Source organism: Spermophilus citellus, assembly GCF_964194105.1.
Source record: "Spermophilus citellus genome assembly, chromosome: 14".
Lineage (NCBI taxonomy): Eukaryota > Metazoa > Chordata > Mammalia > Rodentia > Sciuridae > Spermophilus > Spermophilus citellus.
In genome coordinates this window covers 33,124,902-33,145,625 of record NC_138194.1, presented here as the reverse complement: position 1 = coordinate 33,145,625, position 20,724 = coordinate 33,124,902, and the positions used below count along the sequence as shown (strand labels likewise).

The 20,724-nt window shown below is 37.1% G+C and overlaps 1 protein-coding gene across 2 annotated transcripts in view; it reads left to right on the top strand.

Annotated features, from left to right (window-relative positions):
* PREX2 (phosphatidylinositol-3,4,5-trisphosphate dependent Rac exchange factor 2) overlaps nt 1-20,724 on the top strand; it is a 294,603-nt gene that overhangs the window by 160,363 nt on the left and 113,516 nt on the right. For both annotated transcript variants that reach the window (XM_081266437.1, XM_081266436.1), the window contains exons 20-25: nt 1,020-1,156; nt 3,606-3,723; nt 7,668-7,852; nt 9,855-10,016; nt 18,894-19,116; nt 19,667-19,874. In XM_081266437.1, coding sequence (XP_081122563.1) covers nt 1,020-1,156; nt 3,606-3,723; nt 7,668-7,852; nt 9,855-10,016; nt 18,894-19,116; nt 19,667-19,874 — 1,033 coding nt within the window. The remainder of the gene's footprint in view (nt 1-1,019; nt 1,157-3,605; nt 3,724-7,667; nt 7,853-9,854; nt 10,017-18,893; nt 19,117-19,666; nt 19,875-20,724) is intronic.

Sequence of the window (20,724 nt, the reverse complement as noted above, 5' to 3'; positions counted from 1 at the left end):
GAAAAGAAAAGATTTATTCATAAATATTAATTTTCGTAGAACTGTTTAATAATTCCCTTATGGGAGAAAATGCTTATAATGGACATCTTTTCTAGCATATTTATGATATTTTACAACCATTTGTGAGAATGACATATATTCTATTTTTCAGTGGTACTTTCTCAATGTTGATTTGCTCAGACTATCCAATATCAATCACTGGAAGGTTCAGAGAAACCTTAACTCGCTGGCTAGAATATGCCACTTCTGTATTTAAATCTGTACCTATGTAAACAAAGTGATTGAAAAATTGGTAGTATCTGCTCTGTTCTCCACAGCTTCTCTGGTTCCTGAACACTTATGTTTTCTTAGAACATCCAGGCTGCTCATAGTAGTTAATTGACTTGATTTTTGCCTTTAAAATTTATTTTTAGGGGCTGAGAATATGACTCAGTGGTAGAGTGCTTGCCTAGCATATGTGAGGCTTTGGGTTCAATCCCCTGAGCCACCAAAAAAAAAAAAAAAAAAATATATATATATATATATATATATATATATATATATATATGTGTGTGTGTGTGTGTGTGTGTGTATTTTTCTTTTTTATATTCATATTAAATTATTGACATTCTTTTAAAAAAGTGAGTTCTCTTTCAATGTTTAGGGACTCTGTAAAGAAAGATAAGCATATGTTTCTGGCTTTTGTAGTTTTTATTACATAGATGTATATTAGGAAATTAGATTGACTAGACATTTAAAAGGGAAAATAACTGATTACCATTTTAAAGGTCACTTTGAAATATTCCCTCAAACTAATTCTTAGGGAGGTGGGAAAATGTTCTTTTAATCACAGTTTGAATGGTGAGTTAAAAAGCAGAAAAATGTTGAGACAGAATTGCTATCAGAACCGAATTTATTAGGAGTATATTAGCTAGGCCCTTATTATATTTTAAAAATTGCTTTCATTGTTCTATATATGATAAAGATGAATCTTATTCTTCAGATACATTTTTGGCAATTTTCCGCATTTGTATTTAAAGGAACTGTAGCTGCAGCAGCTGGTCTTCACCCTGGACAGTGTATTATCAAAGTAAATGGAATCAATGTCAGCAAAGAGACCCACGCCAGTGTCATTGCGCATGTCACAGCCTGCAGGAAATATAGGCGACCAATGAAGGTAAACTGCTCTTCAGTTTATCTGGATCTGAAAACAAACTTGCAAAGGAGACCAAGGGGACAGCCTAGGATAGTGCTGGAGATGTTTGTGGTTTCCACTTCTAAGTGAATTTAAACGCAGTATTGGAAATCCCATAATGACTATTTTATCTGCATAATTAATCTAAGTTGACTGTGTTTAAATGGTTGTATCTTATTGTTATAGTCTTATTAGTTGCTTAAAAAGTGATGTTGGATATTTTCATTTTCCTTTTTGTGGTGCTGGGGATTGAACCCAGGGCTTTGTGCATGCAAGCCAAGCACTCTACCAACTAAGCCATATCCCCGGCCTTCATTTTTATTTGATAAGAGTTTATCTAATTGAAATCCAAAGAATTGAGCTATTGTCTTAGAATCACTTTAGAATATAATAATCATTGTGTATGTACATGTGAATTATAAATATACTGCTTATCCTAAGACTTCTGTGAAAGAGTTGAAATTGTGAGTTTTGTAGAGTTTGGTTGATTTTTTGGATATTTTATTTAGGAAACTGGGTTAGCTTTTAAAAGAAAATGCCAAAATGTGCTTGCCTTTACTTAAAATTTAATCACTATGTTTTTTGATCCATAAGTGCCACTGAGAGATGAAATTGGAATCCTAATTCATAAGCCAAGTTCATTCTCTCATGAAGAAAAAGTGAAGATTGGATTATAGGAAAAAATTTCTCTCAATTTAATCAAGTAGATGCAGAAGGAACTTTAGATAGGGCTTGTATTTTTAATAGTCATGTGTGGTGGAATGCTCTTTTTTGGATTTGAGAATATGAAAGTGTTCTCATATTGGTGATTTTCTCATAGGCCAGGACTGATATTCTGCAAAATTTTGAACTTACATGGAAAGGACCGATCAATTTTGCTTACTAATAAGGTCAAAACTAGCATGGAAATTGGAATTTACACATGAACTCATAGGTTACTCTGATTGATAGTAGTTCAATAAATATTCGTTAAGAAGCTGTGTGATTGAATACATTTTTTGAAAGACTCTTTTAGAAATTATCAAATCTTTCCTCTTTATCAGTACCTTCTTGGAGGAATGTTAATCAGTGAAGTAATTTTTAAAAGGAATAAATGGACAGAAAAATTCACTGAGTAATGCGCTCTCTCAGGTATCCATTGCTACAAAATAGACCACCCTAAAACTTAGTGGCTTAAAACAACAGTGATTGATGATTTCTCTTGATTTGACTGGATGGTGGTTCCTATGTCATTGTGTTCAGCTGGGACCTTACTGGGTGCCTGGGTTCTGTTCCTCGAGGCCTCTTGCCCCATGTGGCAGGTTGTCCTCCAGAGCTCCTGTGTACGGTTTCCCTTTCAAGTCTCCAGCAGGATTTCCTTTTCTGTGTGGTGTGTGGATTTCCAGAAGGAATATTACCCCCTAGTTGGATGGTACTTGCTTTTGGACACATGGAGTCACAGGGCCAAGCCAAGGTTCAGAGTGAGAAGGAACTACAGAAGGTGTGGGTATTGGGGGTGTGGCTCATTGGTGGCCACAACAAGTGATCAAGTTAGCTAGCATGCTTTTGTTTGTTTTTGGTTCTGGGGATTGAACTCAGGGCTTTTTGCTTGCTAAACACATACTCTACTTATAAAACTACACTACATCCCCAGCTCTTAACTATCATTTTAATGATTTATAGCATAATAATAAACACAATTGTGAATCTGATGCAAGAGAAAAAATAGATTACATCACACTTCAGTAATTCAGTTAGATTTAATTTATCACCTTATCTAAGAAAAGTATAAACCTTGAAGTAATATTACCCTTGAAGCATTTATTTGGTAGCCATTTCATCTCTCTCATTTCTCTAAATAAGATTGGAGCTACTGTTTCAATTAAAATACAAGATGATTTTTGACAGAGAAGGATTAAAGATAGTTAGAAACTCAATGAGATAAAAGATATTCTCCCAATTTTCATGTTGGTTTAATTCAAAGAAGCATTAAATGTATTAAAATAAGGTGACTATTGGGGGCATTTAAAATGGTTTGTACAGTGATAGAAAATTAATTCATTCCCAAACTGTCCATCTAACATGTGCTTATTTTTAAGATGTAATTTATAATTCATTTTAAGATATACTTGAGGCGTTTAAGTAAGACATTTGAGAAATGCATCCTATTTAAGAAATATCTTTGGAACATATCTTTGGAAGATAAATTTACATAAAACATATCTTTGGATGATAATTTAAGCTTGAAAAAAAAGTCAGTTTGTTAAATCGTCATTGACTTTCCGTTCTGATGTTGATTGTCTTTCTCTTTCAAATTCTATTATTTCTAAACAAACTAGAGCAGTAAATAAGATGGGCAACTCTTCTTCTAAAGCAAGTTTATGAAGTGGATATGCATTTTAGGATGTACTATTCATTACCTCTGAAGTTTCTTTTCCCCCCTCATTTTCAGCAAGATTCCATACAGTGGGTTTATAATAGCATTGAGAGTGCTCAGGAAGACCTCCAAAAATCTAACTCCAAACCTCCTGGAGATGAACCAGGGGATGCTTTTGACTGCAAAGTTGAAGGTAGGTTTCTTCTTTTTCTCCCTTTGATTTAATAGTTTTCTTTTCCACTCTGTATCTACTTGCTAATGTTGAAGGTCTTGTATCTTCCAAACATGACTTTGAATCTTAAGTCATTATCAACAAATAGATGTCGTGTCACATAAGCAAGCAGTAATAGCTTGTGCCTAACGTGTCATATTCATATCCTGGTTGGTAGGCACTATTTAAATGTGTTACATAGCTTATCTCACTTAATCATTAAAAGAGAACTTTTTTTTTAAAAGTAGGTATGATCATAACCTTCCAGAAATTGAGGTCTTTGTAGGTTAAGGGCTTTACCCATTCTTGTTAAGGGATAAAGTGAGGATTCAATCTTGAGTTATGTCACGTTTCCTTATTTGGAATTGAATGTTGTTTATTTATTTTTGTTCTTTTTAGTTATACATGACAGTGGAGTATAACAATATATTCATACAAACATGGAATACATCTCATTCTGATTAGGATCCCAGTCTTGTGGTTGTACACGATGTTGAGATTCCCTGTGGTGTATTCATATATATAGGAAAGTTGTGTCAGAATCATTCCACTATCTTTCCTATTTGCCACTGACATGATTCCATATTTAGAAGACCCAAAAAACTCCACCAGAAAACTTCTAGAACTCATAAGCAAATTCAGCAAAGTAGGAGGATATAAAATTAACACTCATAAATCAATTTCATTCCCATGCACCGATATGAAGATATGAATCAGCTAAAAGAACAATAGGAAAATGATCCCATTCACAATATCCTAAAAAAAAAAAAAGCCAAACAACAAAAAACAACCCACAAAGAAAACAAAACCAAATCTGGAAATCAATCTAACAAAAGAGGTGAAAGATCTCTATGAGTGAAAATTATAGAACACTAAAGAAAGAAGTTGAAGAAGATGGAAAGATCTCTTATATTCTTGGATAGGCAGAATTAATATTATCAAAATGGCCATTTTACCAAAAGTGCAATGCAGATTTAAAGCAATTTCTATTAAAATCCCAGTGTCATTCTTCATAGAAATAGAAAAAGCAACCATGAAAGTCGTTTTGAAAAATAAGAGACCCAGAATAGCCAAAGCTAGTATGAGAAAAGTGAAACTGGAAGTATCACAATATCAGACCTTAAATTATGCTACAGAGCTATCATAACAAGACCAGCATGGTATTGGTACCAAAATAGGCATGGAGACTAATGGAACAGAATAGTTGACACAGAGACAAATCCACATGAACACAGTTACCTAGGAAAAGGTGCCATAAAACATAAATTGGAGAAAAGACAGTCTCTTTAACAAATGGTTCTGGGAAAACTAGAAATCCATAGGTAGCAGATTGAATGTTGTTTAGATTTTGCTATTCAAGTTATCATAAAAAAATGAAGAACCTCAGCCAGGCGTGTGGGTCACACCTGTGATCCCAGTGGCTTGGAAGGCTGAGGCAGTTCAAAGCCAGCCTCAGCAACTTAGAGAGGCCCTAAACAACTCAGTGCCACCCTCTCTAAATAAAAACTAAGAAAAGAGGGGAGTGGGGTGGGCAGGTCTGGGAATGTAGCTCAGTGGTTAAGCGTCCCTGGGTTCAATCTGTGGTATCAATAAAAAAAAAAAAAAAAAAGCAGAACCTTAGCCCATCCTCATTTTGAAAAAATTTACATGTTTATTGAAATGTAGAAGCCTTGGTCTGGAAGGTCCATAGTTCCTTTCAAAATATTTTCTTGATTTGAGTAACTTTTACTGTATTCTAACATAGACAGTAAGGAAAGAGGCAAACTAATAATGGGAAAAGAGAAAGAAAAGAGAGAGAGAGAGGTCTTTGGATAAATTCTCCTGCTAGTTTTGTTTTCTCAATTGAACAATCCAGCAAATTGCTTTATCCAGAGGCATTGCCAAAAGCAAGGAAGCAATTGCATGTATGTCTGCCTCTGACAGATCCCTTGAATTTTTATTTTAGAACTTTTTCACAGAAAAACAATCCTCCTTTATAATTATTTTCCTGTTGTCCACTCATCTTATTGGTGAATGTCTCTGGACATTTTTATTTTTATTATACCATTAGATTCTTTCAAACCAGTACAGCTAGAGAGTTCCGTATTCTGGGCAGTTTTTACTGGCAACACTTCTAGCACCATATGTGTGGGGTTTTTTTCCCCCCCACACCAAGCAAGTCTCCTACTCTCCAGATACCAATGGGGTGTGCTGTAATCCAGTTCCAACACCTATTTCTGGGAGTTAGTATGGACGTCACAAGTGAAGGGCTCAGTCCCTCCAGACTGCCCTCTCCTCAGATGCCCTTGTAGGTTCCAGGTTTTCACCTGTATTTCTGACCAATTGGCTTTAAGGTCAGGAGTTCTCACACCCTCTTCTTGGATCCAATATTTGCTAGAATGACTCATGGAACTCAGTAGCACACTTCACTGACTATCACTAATTTATTATAAAAGATACAACATGAACAGGTTCACAAGATGAGTTCTGGTAAAGTCCCAAGCACAGGAGCTGTGTCCCCAGTGTGTTGGGATGTGTACCCCTCTGGATGTATGCATATGTTTATCTACTTGGGGGGCTCTCCAACTTGCATTGTTTTATAGGGGGTTCCATTATGTAATGTGTTTGGCTAAGTCATTGGCTATTGGTAACTGAACTTAATCTCAACCCACCCCCTACCCCCAGAGGTCTGCAGGTAAAGTTGAAAGTTCCAGACCCCTAATTGCATGGTTGATTCCTTTGGTCGTCAGCCCCCATTTTGAAGTTATCTAAGGGCTCACTAAGAATCACCTCATGAACACATTACTAGTATGTGGTTGAAAGGAGCTTGTCATGAATAACAAAAGGCACCCCTGTTGTCTCAATAGCTCAGTAAGTTGTAAGTATTTTAGAAGCTCCTCATCAGGAATAGGACCACAGACCATATATATGTTTCTTATCATATGACATCTGTGTCATATCTGGGGTTCCTAGGAAAGCTCAGTTGGATCCTTCCAACCCATGGGCAAAATCAGAAATACCTCAACTTCATTGGAGTAACAATATTATTATGATAAGACATGATGTTAGTTATTCAAAATAAGATGAGCCTCAGGACCTCACGTGGAGGCTTTTATTCCTCATTTGGAATTAATCCTCTTTGGTGTTGGTTAATTGGTAGTTAGGAATTGATGTCTAACTATTCTGGGACTTAATTATTTTAAGGTAAACCAATATATCCCTTTAGCCTATTTAATACATACAATTTACTATCCTATTCTAGGATTTTGTTGTTTTAAATAAATAATTTTATTTTTGTTTACTTAATATTTATTATTGGATCTCCTGGGTTTTTACATGGCACTTTAAGTGTTTTTCCACCAGTTGACTAATCGCAGGCTGAAAATCTATAGGAAGACATTCTATATAGAAATTTTTAGTATAGTGAACAATGATGAATTTTCTCAATGAACTCTCCCTGAAAGAGGCTGTTTGGGAAACTTCAGGTATCCTGTCCTTTCTGTTCAAAAGCAACTCTTACATCTCCTTTGTCTTCTTTAATATACCCTTCTTTATGTGTTTTTTTTTCTGTTTTGAAAAAATATTCATTCAATCTTTAAGGCATTTTTAGAAACCCTAAATTTAAGTTGTGTATGCTCTTTTCATTGAAAAAATAACACAAAATCACATCTGTAATGTTTATATTGGTATAACTAAATATACACATGGTCCACAGATCTAAGCGGTATAAAGATGAGATTGGTCATATTAAAGTGGTGAGATTTGGATCACTCAAGCATTTGCTTTCTATAAAGTGCGTTTATGTTTCAAATTGTTAACAAGAATAGATGCTTCATTCATCGGATTTAGCCAACCTTTAAAGAACTCTTGAAAAATTATTTGAGGCTCACAATATTTGAGGCTCAAAAATATTTGATGTTGGCAAAGTAAGATTGTCTGCATTGCAGAGGCTCTTGACAAGTTCAACACCATGGCCATCATCGACGGGAAGAAGGAGCACGTGAGTCTGACGGTGGACAACGTCCACCTGGAGTACGGGGTTGTGTACGAGTATGACAGCACGGCTGGGATCAAGTGCAATGTGGTGGAGAAGATGATTGAGCCCAAGGGGTTCTTCAGCCTGACTGCCAAGGTAGGAGTGGACCTGTCACCACCAAGGGTTCCCTTCTAACTAAAACGACCTTATGAAATGCAATGGCTGTACATGCTGCGGCTGCTTCAACATCTTTTTCTTTTTTTCTCTAGTATTGAGTATGTGTGTGGTCTTACTTTTATTGATCCTTTTGTATGATGGTTTTAACTTGGATAGAACTCTTGCCCAACTAATTGGGCAAAGACTTTCATACATTTAATAGGTTTGCAGCCTCTGTTAATTCAGTATTGTGGATATGTTTCAGATAGTTTTCTTGACAGGTTTTTTTTTTTTTAAAGGCACATTATCCTCTGACCCTAGTCATTGAAGTTCTGAAATATAAGAAATTTCAAATTCTGCAAGTGTCAAAAATTTCAAGAAGCTTAGAGATCAGGTTATGAATAGATCCACAGAAATTTGTACAAGTCGTATTTGGAAAGGACATCACCATATGGTCCTTAGACGAAAACAAGATGAGGGAGGAAGCAAATTTATATCCAAATGGACAAAACATGTGACTCTGAGCTTTCTTTTCATGGTGCTTCTAAAAGTTGAGTCCCTCAGACTCCTTCGGTGACCTCCAGTGTTTGTTTCTGCTTTGCTATCATTCTGAGAGAATTCAGATACTTCAAGAAAAATGAGATATATTTCTCTTACTTTTATCTTTTCATTTTATTTCTTGTTTTAAATATGTGTAGTTGAGACAGTTACCAGTTGTATATTTTTAAAGTTTTAGTGGGAGAAAGTAATATAGAGATCTAAGTGATCCATTTTAAAAATAAATATTTTACTTTTTTATTTTTTATCCTGGAAGCCATCTTAAAAAAAATACAACTCATCATTATGAGGCTGTTGTGCCATTGTATGTATCTTTTGATATATATTTCCCAAACACAGTTCCTTTGCAAGTATGTTATACAGTCAATGAAAACCATGCAAGAGTTTGAAACCACATTATTATAGTTATTTAATCTTATTTTTCATGTATTTCAAGTTTGCAGAATTGTGTGGATTATTCTACATATGATAATTATGTTGGTACTGCAAAAATCATTTCCATTTTACACATGAAGAAAGTCAAAGGAATTAAGGCATTTAGCCTGGAACATGCTGCCAATGATAAGGCCAACTCTGATTTCTAGACTAATGGGGAAATGAAAAACTCACACTAACAGGAAAGTGGATGGAGGTAGTAAGAGGCTGAAAGAATTAAAACATCAACACATTTTTATGTCTTACACAGTATTATAAAAATATTGGTTAAGGGTAAGCTCAATCCCTGTGATCTCTAACAGTCATAAATGCCATCTATAAACACACCGTGTAATTCTCAAGCCATTGGAAATTCTAGTGACCTAAGGTAAACAACACACACAAACACACACACACAGCCTTACAATTGATTCAAATATTCAAAAAAGTTTGCTAATTGAAAACATTGTATGGATGCTTTTACATGATGCTTTTAACATCTAGAGCTTAGACACAGCATAACCATTAATTTATACTTTACCCTGATAACTGTTCATTTGTTCATCCTTTCTGCAAGCATTTGTTAACTGTACTGTCTGTGCTGGACTCTCTGCTTTTCCTGGCTTTTTGCTTTCTTTCTTTCTTTCTTTTTTTTTTCTTTTTTTTTTTTTTTTTTTTGTTCTCGCACCCAATTGAGCAGAAAAAAATGTTCTGTGTTACTCTGACTAAAAATATAGGAAATATGTTCCTACATCAGATGTCTGATCTGTCCAGCAGGGAGTCTTTGAAGTCCACTTACCTCCCCAAGCAGCCTTTTTATACTTAGCAGAAGGTGTAACCTGAGATACCAAACAGACAAAGCAAATCACCTCTCTCACAGTGCCTCAAAGAACATGGAAATCCTGGGGAGCCAGGAAGAGAAGAGCAATACTGGAAAGTCACCCTGGAGCGTTAACTTATGAAAATTTTATGTGGCTACTTCTGATGTTTTTTTTTCTTATTTTATTTTGTATTGTGTGTTTATTACTAGATTCTTGAAGCCCTGGCTAAAAGTGATGATCATTTTGTGCAAAACTGTGCCAGTCTAAATTCCCTGAATGAAGTGATTCCTTCTGACCTTCAGAGTAAATTCAGTGCCATGTGCAGTGAAAAAATTGAGCACATTTGTCAGAGAATTTCCAGTTACAAAAAGGTAAAGATTCTATAAATCTTATATGTAATTAGTACTGAGATTATTATTGAAGTGCCAAATTTAAATCAATCCTTGATATTCCTTTTATACATATATTACATACTGTGTTTATTGTAATAATGATAAAATTTATACAACTGCCCTAGTCTATTGTTTTCTGTTACTATAGCAAAACACCTGAGGCTATAAAGAATAGAAGTTTATTTATTCATGGTTCTGGAGCTTGGGAAGCCCAATATCAAGGTGCTGGCAATTAGTGGGAGCCTTCTCTCTGCATCATAATGTGTTGGAGGGCATCACATGATGAGATACCCAGCACACTAGTTAGGGTCTGTCTTCCTCTTATAAAGCCACTAATGCCATCATGGAGACTCCACTTCATGACTTCATTTAATCCTGATTACTTCCCCAAAGTGTACCTCCCAATGCAGTCCACACATGAATTTGGGGATTAAGTTTTCAGCACATGAATTTTGTGGGTCCATATTCAAACCATAGCAATAGTTATATTGGAGTATTTTAAAAATGTCTTTATATCCATTACCTCATTTGATCTTTGCCAGCCTATAAGCTATATTATTATCCCACATTTTCGAAAAGATAATATTAGCTGAGGCCTAACGAATTAAATAATTTACCTGTAAAAGATAGAGCTGGGTTTTTTTTAAATGCAGATCCTTTAATTCTGATATCAAAATTTTAAATTACGCTATGGTCATTCTTTCCTTTTTCTCCCAACAAAGGAAACGGAAGGCCTCAATCAAAGTATGTGGCAAATGGGCTGCTTTAAATTGATTGATTGGTTTATTTACTTGCCATACATTCTCGGGCACCTCCTGTGTGCCAGGCACTTCTTGTCATGAGGAATGTAACCTGGGATGGGACAGACAAGATTGCTCCTAATGGTGCTCACATTTGAGTGTGGAAATAGCAAAGAATTAAATAAACCCTTGCAAAGGGGGTACTCAAACACTGAGAAAGCTTATAAGGAAATCAAAATAGGGAGGTATAGTGGGTCGTGTCAGAGTGGTACCTAGTCAGGAACAGCCTCCTTGTGAAACCCTGGGTGTGCATGACAAGTAGAACTCTCCATTTGCATTGGAGAAGGGAATATTTGGGTGTAAGGAACAGAGGGGACAGAGGACCCAAAGCAGAAAGAAGGCGGGGGGGGGGGGTGGGAAGGTGGGGGGGGGGGGAGTGGCCAGCTCTCCAGTAAGGTCTGAAGCTTTGGCAGGGGCCCGTTAGAAAGAGTTGTAGAAGTGTTGTGCCTTTTGGAACTTTGGAAGGAGTTTGGGTTTCATTCTTATATTGATGAAGACCAATGGGAAGGCTGTAAGCAGGGGAATGATTTTATCTACTTGAGGATTTTAAGGAATCATGCTTTTGTAGGGGTAGATTGCAAGGGTAGGAATGGAGAAATTGAGAACAGTTGGAAGCAATTACAGTAGTTCAATTGAGCAATGATGACAACAATGAGGGTGGAGGAGACAGAAAATTAGATGGATTTGGGAATATATTTTGGAAATAGAATTAATGGAAATTGACCTCCAAAGCATATCCCGTAATAGTTTTTAATTTTGTGTGTATTTATATCATAGAAGACTAATTAATTAAATTTCCCTCTCAAAATGATGTAACTGCTTAAAATTTGCTATGTCTACACTTATGATTATTACTTATCTAGATATGTATGAATATTATTTAACCATACATGAATTTTATATTGTTGATATTGTAAGTGAAAATAAGTCCATGCGTCTATATATGGATGAGAATGTGTGTGAATGAATACCCAAAGGACTGTCATTGTTGGCTGCATTGGGTAGAGTGAGACAAGAGACCATACTTCCTGTAATGTTTGGGTTGTTAAGCATGCATTACTGTCATAATTTTCTAAAAGTCCAGTCGCATGAGAAAGTGATATCGAGATTTCGACCTGCCTACGACACCCATTAGCTCTCTTTCCATGACTGCTGAACTCTGGTTCATCTGAGTTGGCAAGGAGTCCCCAAATGGGCCATATTGGAAGTTGTAGAGAAGAAGATTCTCCTTTTACTTCTCCTTTTTCTGTGAAGTCTGTGACAGTACTTTGAAGTAAAATTCAAAAGCTCTCAGCAAATGCAAACTAATTTTATTCTCCTTTTGATCACATTTTGAAAAAGAGAATCATTCTGCTTCAGAGATGGATCTATAAAAGATGTGATGCGGGGCTTAGGCAGATTCTGGGTATCAAACTGGTCCCTTGTGTCTGTGTCATTTTCTTTCTTTCTTTTTTTTTTTGATTTTCTTTTTCTCTCCATTTCTTCATATGACAAAGACGCTAGAAGTATCTTACAGGAATGTACACAAAAAGGGTGAGCTGTTAAACACACGCATGCACACACACTCAAAACTTTAGGAACACTGTAGATTGGGTGGTGAATTGTTTCATCTGCTTCACAGAGGACCAAGATAACACAGGCTTAACCAAGATGGATTGATGATTGATTGATTTCCACCCCCCACATAAAAGTCCATCCTGACAGGAGTACAGTGGGGTGGGACTTGTCAATCTTACGAATGTTCTGCCATGTATGGTTTTGCTCTTCTAGGGATATTGCTATCTTCTGCGAGGTCAAAGCTGCTTCACCACTGTGTCTAGGCTGTGATTCTTCAGAAGGGCAAAGAGGAAATACAGAGTTTGCTTTTGCTGCCTGACCCAGAAATTATCCACATCATTTCTGTTTAACCCTTATTAGTTATTTTTTTTTGAAAGAGAGTCTGGGACGTATTTTCTCAGGCAGACTTTCACTGGGCTCAACTAAAATCTGGGGAGTCTTATTACAGAAAGGAAAAAGAGGAGAATGGGTATTGGAGGAAAATTATCAATATCTACTCCGTAGTAAAGCTGTATTAGAATAGATGGTACTGGCCACCAGGGGAAAGGTACTAAGGCCCCAAGATTCTATTTAGGTTCTAAAATTGAATACTGTATTTGGCCTTCTACTTCCTGTATTCAAAATGTAAAGCAAACAGCCTGTTGTATTTTTGCAGCATCCCTGTGAAATAGACATTTTGCATAGGAGAAGCATAGCTTTTCTTAAGCTAAAAGAAATTTCTCATACAGATATTGTATGGTGCTACCCATAAGTGTACCATTGTGAAAGAAAGAAGGGCTTCAATAAAAGAACATCTGTTTTACATTGCAGATATTTTTAATGCTCTCTTTAATGAAAGCCAATGGCGTAGATGAAAAACCCAGTCTATTCAAAGCAAATCTGTTGTGGGATGGGGCAGGAGGAATACGAAAATATTAACTAATGTGCACTTTTTTCATTTTTTCTTTTTTTTGGTAGGAAGTGCTGGGGATTGAACCCAGGGCCTTATGCATGTGAGGCAAGCACTCTACCAACTGAGCTATATCGCCAGCCCCTAATGTGTACTTATCATGTAAATAGTAGGGCACATGCACAGTTGTTCCAGGATGTCTGCCCTCCCATACTTACAGTCTAATCAAAAGGAAAAGTCAAAGGGACATGAGGAATACAAGTGCCCACCTAACCTGCTAGGAATACCCCTCAATGGCTGAACTTGCTAGCCCCATATAACCTAGTTTACATGGTGCTTCCTAGAGTTATGAGCTCACAATAGTGTGTGCACGCACGTGTATGTGCATGTGTCCTGTGCTTTCCCTCTCTCCCTTTCTTTCACAGTTCTGGGATGGAACCCAGGACCTTGAGCCAGGCCATTGCTGTACTACTGAGCTCCCTCCTCAGATCGTTTTATTATTTTGAGACAGGGTCTTGCTAGGTTGCCCAGACTGGCATTGAAATTGCAATCCTCTTGCCTGAGCCTCCCAAGTAACTGGGGTTTTTGTCGGGCTACCACCAGCTATCTAGCATTGCATGAGATGTTTTCTAGTTTGCTTACATTGTAGAATTTACCAAAACAGTGAAATGAGGTACACATTTCTCATTTCATGGAATGAAGTGCCCGAAGTTCAGGGTGGTTAAGTAACTTGCCCAAGGCACTCAGTTGGCAACAGCAATGGGATTTGAAACTTGCTCCCTTTTATACTAACACTGGTTGTTGTTCGCTTACCTGCATTTGACTTTGTGTTACACAGCTCAGTGTGGTTCTGACTGGAAAAGCAATAAGAATTCAGTAAAGAAAAAGTCATTGTGGATTGAATAGTCGCCAAATGGTAGGTCCTGTAAGTTGGGATGATTGTCAGAGTGAAGGGAAAGATGGCATAAAAAGTGACCTAAGTTCAGGCAGAGATACAGAAATGAGACTGCTCTTATGGATAAAGAATCGGCATACTCTCTGGACTAGAAATGAAGATCTGAGTGTGGATGTAATTAAAAAAAAAAACTGACAGCATTGGACTTTTCCAGTGATATTTTGGAATAGCATAATAATCAGATTTGTTTGGAAGAAAATCACTTTGTCAATTGCATAATGTATTGGTGGGAGAAGAGCCACAGCAGGGAGGTTGGTAAGTGGTCTTTACCTATGGAAGTGCAAGTTGATGGTGGTGTGGACCCTGTAGCAGTATTGGAGATGGAGAGGATCATTCCAAGATAAGTGTAGGGGGCAAAAACTGGGCAGATCTGCTGACATGGTTATAGCAGATGAAGAAGCTGTCATTTCTTGGTTTATTGTAACAAACTGAGGTGTGCATGTGCAGGAAATGAGAAGCATATACGTTAGGGTTTCACCCAAATGTTGGAGATTCTCAAAATCATCATCTTAGTGAGTAAGAAATATGTTCTACTTAATTGTTCATAACTAGCATCCTGTAAGCTTTTAAGTTAGAAATGGACAGATGAATGATTTCATTTATGGGCAATGATTGTATTTTATTTTTTTGTGCCAAGGAACACTCTACCAACGAGCTACACCCCTAGAGCCACAGGAATTGATTTTAGATAACAAAAAATAATATCATTGAGTTATAGAGAGCCCTTTTCTGCCCTTGATCGTTCTCTGAGTCTCAGAACATCTGTGTGCACTGACATACCATACTGCTTCTTCCTCAAGAAGGTGACATTTGCCTCTGGTCACATAGCTGGCAAGTAGCAGACCTATGGAATGCTGCCTCACTTATTTTTATGTTTCATTCATAAATAAAAAGAAAAGTCTGGTCAGAAACATCAGGGTCGAAGTGCTTTAAAAGTTAATCTTATCATCATCTCACTTGGCCGTAAATATTCTTAAAATAATTGGTCATCTTCTCTCTAGAGAAGCCAGGTTAGCAAGAAGGTATTAAGAGGAGCTTTTCACTTTCAGTGAAATGAAGATGCCTAAGACAAAGACTCCTAATAGGTTATATGAGGTTAGCTTCAGTTACATATCAAATGCATGTCAGCCAAAAACACGTGTGAATATAGACTTTAAAAATTTTTTCACATATTTATTTAAAAACTATATTAGCAACATATTTTTCTTCCAGATGAAAGTTTCAACACTCCTCTTTTTGTGAAAGAAAATGTATCCATAGAAACTAAAATCTTAACGAGTCGGGCTTTATTTTATTTTGACTGTAGAAGTTTTAGGTTTTAAAAATAGTAACCAGCTGATTTCTGTCGTTTCTACAGCCAGGATATAATAATAGATTTCCTGTTCACAGACATCTTATGATAAGGTTGGCCCGTATTGAAGGCTGTACTGAATCTTGAGCAGGCATTCATTCTCTGTGGAACTGGGTGTGTGGACAGTTCAGATGTAAATCTATTCCCTGTTTTGAGAAACATTTGCCTTGTAAATTGTCTGGGAAACTCTTCTTAATTTTAGAGTCATTCTTTTACGTAACACCAATTCCATAAATGGACTTTTCCCCAGTATTAGGGATACTTCTTGGATATGCATTCAGAAGATAGTTTCTGTTTGTACAGAAATAGTATAAGTAGGAATTATAAGTTTTACTTTGAGCATTCCAGGTACTTTTACTTATCTAATGCTAACTCAGACTCCTCAAATTGCTAGATGGATTTGGAAACTTGCATGTAAAATTCTTCCCCATGTCTGCTTACAAGACAGTCTAATACAGAACTTTTGTATCTCCGTGCCTAAGGAATTTTATACTTCATTGAAATTGGAGACTAAATGGGAGCCTATCTGCACAGTAATAGCTTACTTACTTTGTATTATTTCTGACTTTTAGCCAAATGACTATCATGGAGTTTAAATATGTGGCCATGGTCAATAATTCATGAATTAGCTACCAGTGTATTCAAAACGTGAAGTTCCCACTGTAAAAACTGTTTCTTCCCACCAATAATACAAATGTGCTGTCATAATCACCTTTATTAGAAATAAATGCTTCCCTTGCCTCTTACACTCCTGTCTACCTCCTGTTCCAGTTCTTTGATCTTCTTGAAAAGAGCTTTCCATAGCCCTGCCTGTACCTGTTGTCTCACCTGCTCATTCCCCTTAGCATGCTCCAGGTGGATTCTGGAACCCACCACATGACTGAAATGGCTCTATTTTGCCACAGCCTGTTAATTTCCTGATTGAATTCCTTGTCTTAGTTGACCTGATGCAGTTGACTTCGAGCTTCTCATTAGCATTCTCTGCGACACCCTGGAGGCCTGACTTCTGTCCTTTCTTCTGGTTGGTGGCTCATTCTAAGTGTTCTATGCTGATTTTCTTCCTGACCTCTTCATTGACCATGCCTCAGGAGATCTCAGCCCCCTTGACTTCTCCATCTGACCTCCATGGATCTCACAGACTTTGTGTGTTTGACATCAGTCCCTGATTCCAGCCTTCTGCACACCCATCCTTCTGTTGATTTATCTTCCTCACCTGCTTTCTCTCAACTCTGTTTTGGCTCTATCTTCAGAATACGCAGGCTTTCCTTACTGCCTCTATCACTGATGGCCCCTCGGTGAGCCACTGCCATCTCTCTCCTGTAGGTGGTCCTTCTTCTGCCCCCTGTGCTCAGCCAGTTTTTTTCTCAAGGACTTTGCATTTCCATCCTGGTAAGAGCCACATTATTACGTGTCTCTCCTCTTGTCGAATGCAACTTTTCAGAAGTCAGGAATCTTTGTTTCATTCACATGCCTAAGACAGTGCCTGGTACACAGAGACCCCTTATGATCTCTAATGGTCCCTCAGTATTCGGGGTTCTACACTCACAGATTGAACCACCCACAGATCAAAAATATTCAAAAAACATTAAAAATAATACAAATAATAATGCTGTATAACAACTATTTACATGGAATTCACATTGTATTAGTTATTATTAGTCATCTAGAGACGATACAGGAGAAGGTGCAATAGGTTATTCAAAGTACTATGACATTTTGTATAAGGAATTTGAGTATCCGTGGTTTTTGATGTCCCTGGGAAATCCTAGAACTGATCTCCTGCAGATACTGAGGAACACATGTAATTGTTGAATGAATAAAAGTGGTAGTAAGTTCAGGCTATGCTATTCCATAATGGTTTTAATGTGAACATATATTTACGGGATGTTATTTTTTATACTTATCCTTTAATTTAACCTAGAAGAGGTAGAGAGTGATCCTTGTAGTCTTTGTTTTTATTCTTTTTAATGAAAAAATTATTACTCTAGTAGTATAATAAGTAGGTAGAATCATGGCTATAGCTTTTAAGCAAGAAGGGAACATAGACATTATATAATTCATATCCCTTATTTTGCTACACATGATGAAAAGACCCTGATTTGTTTGATGTCTTATTAGCTACCGTGACAGCTGCTAGGGACACACAGGAAGCTCATGACTTGTAGTCCTCTGCTTCTGAGACTACAGTTCAGCTCTGTGAGATCCCTATCTATGGTGCGCAAGATGGATATAGTCATTACCCTCTTGGAGTTTACCATCTGCTGCCTGAGCTGGAGATGAGCAATTATTTACAATTATAAAGAGAGTGACAGTGTGCTACAACCTAGCATGTAGCCAGGAAAAGGGAACATAGCCCGGGACTCAAGGAAGCCCTCTTGATGATTTGCTAGAATCTGAAGATGCATAAGAAAAAGTTTGGCCATGAGAGAAGAAGAATATTCTAGGCACATTGAACAACCTATAAATAAAGGCTCAGAGTGGGTAGATTGTGTATGAGAGGAACCATGTGCAAAAGCCTGAGGGAACTTAGAGGACAAGGGAGGAGAGCTTTGGATAGATAATAAGCTGTGTAAGAGCTGGATTTCGGGAAGCTTTGTAGACCATGGCAAGGAGTAGCTAGACTTGAATGGTAGACTGTTGTAAGGTTTGAAGCAGTGGAGTAGATACCCTTGGAAGTCATACATCATTTTAGTATCAGTTTATTGTCAATGGCATAAAAGCAGAGTGAACACTGATCTGCAAGTTGATTGTGACCCCCAAACGCAGCAGTGATTAGCAGGAGACATGGGCAGTACAGTTGTCCGGCCATTCTGCTCAACACCACAGTACTTTGCTGCTGGACTTCTGCTTTGAATTGGCTTTCTGATGATACTTGAAATAATCCCATCTTCTTTCACCCTGGACCTGATAGCTACCCTATTTTTTAAATATTGTCTTGCATCCTGATGCCCTAGGATGCCAACTTCTCTATTACACTCTCTCACTTTCTATCAGCCAGTGGAATAGAGTCCTAATAAGTTGTGTTGGTCACTGAGGTTCATTTCTTTTAGCACATAGCTTGCAGTCAGGAGTTTCAAAGGAATCCTGCATATGCTGTCCAGATTGCTTTGCCTCATTAAAAATGTTTGGGTTTTGAAAGAGCAATTTAATTTCCAACAACTTAGAATTGATGTCACTCGTTCCAGTTGACATGATTTAATTTTCTTTTGATTTTTTTTTTTTTGTTTTGGATGACACAGGTGAAATGTTTTGAGTTATTACTGCTGTGTGTTCAGCTGCTTTTTATTTCTTCTGTAATTTACAGTTCTCTCGTGTGCTGAGGAATCGAGCTTGGCCCACCTTTAAACAAGCCAAATCTAAGATCTCCCCACTGCACAGCAGTGATTTCTGCCCTACCAACTGCCATGTCAATGTGATGGAAGTTTCTTATCCCAAAACATCAACCTCTCTGGGGAGTGCCTTTGGCGTTCAGCTGGATAGTAGGAAGCATAATTCTCAGGATAAAGAAAGTAAATCTTCTGAGCAAGGTATGTTGGCTTTTGAAATTTTATTACACATGAACATTTAGGCAGTTACAAGCATTGCTGCATTTTATAATATGTTAGATTGCTGGTATGCAAGCAATCCTGCCCTTTAAAAAAAAAAGAATTCTCACGTGGATAGTTATATGCATGCACAAGTGTATACAGAGTGAAATTGGAGTTAGGCATTCATTATTATTTTTCTTTCAAGAAAGACAGGATGATTTAAAATTAAAATTCCTCATATCTATGATAAGCATAGCTCATCTTGAGTGTGAAAGTCACTAATATGAAATGGCTTTATAACTTTGGGGAAAATCCCAGAGGAACTGGTTAGAAATGCATTAATGCCAATCTGCATCATTGCAGTGGGATGAGGGATTGGACTCTTTGTAGCTTTTAATTACTGCTCCCCACAAGATTTAATTCCTCAATTAAATTCAGGGTTGGATTGGGATTTTGTTGTATAGCAGCCTGAACCTCTAAAATGTATTGGACTGGATAGTCATACATTTAAGGTAATAAATATTACTGTGGAATGATTTTGATTCCTCAGGGAAACTGAGCCCCATGGTGTACATTCAGCACACCATTACAACCATGGCAGCCCCTTCAGGACTGTCTCTGGGACAGCAGGATGGCCATGGCCTTCGGTATTTGTTGAAAGAAGAAGACTTAGAAACTCAGGATATCTATCAGAAACTTCTGGGCAAAATCCAGACTGCACTGAGAGAAGTGGAGATGTGTGTTTGTCAAATAGATGAGTAAGTGTTTTATACTATACTTTAAAGTTTGCCTAATAAACAATCAGTAGAAAGTGGGACTTTTGAAAAATGTGTTCATTCTTTAGATTTAGGTAATGTAGGAAATTTGTGCTAATCATACAGTTCGTCTTCATTTTCCAGTATTCCATGGATAGATAGATATTTTAAGTAGACATTTAATACCAGGGAAAATGACAAAATTCTATCTTATAGAGGAGAACTAAGTCTCAGTGTGAAAATATGACGTGAGTAATTTGTTTAAAACTGTAACAGCTGAGTATGAGGATTTTCTTGTTATTTTTTGCAATTGAAATTCCTGATATTTGATGTATGTACACTGGAGATATTTATGCAGATGCAAAATACGATAAATGTTTAATATAGTTGTTAAATGAGCAAATACAAAAAGTGTACCTCCAGGATCAATACTTTTTTTTTTAAATTTTCTGTTTCACTTACTGGCCTACAAAGCAATAGCCCAAATTGCCTGGCCAGGAAGCAGTTCATGAGAAGTTTTCTATCTACATCAATCCTAACTCTTACTTAAGAATTTGACAGTTGGTAGCTGGGCACTGTGACTCATGCCTGCGATCCTAGCAGTTTGGGAGGCTAAGGCAGGAGGATTATACATTAGATGCCAACCTCAGCAATAAGCAAGGCCCTAAACCACTTTGCAAGACCCTGTCTCTAAATAAAATAAAAAAATTTAAAAGAGCTGGAGATATAGCTTAGTGGTACCCACCCCCATTCCCCAACCTGGGTTTAATCCCTGGTAGCACCAAAAAAAAAAAAAAAAAAAAAAAAAACCTAAGGGTTGGAAAATTCTCTGCACTCTGTGGGACTGTAGGAT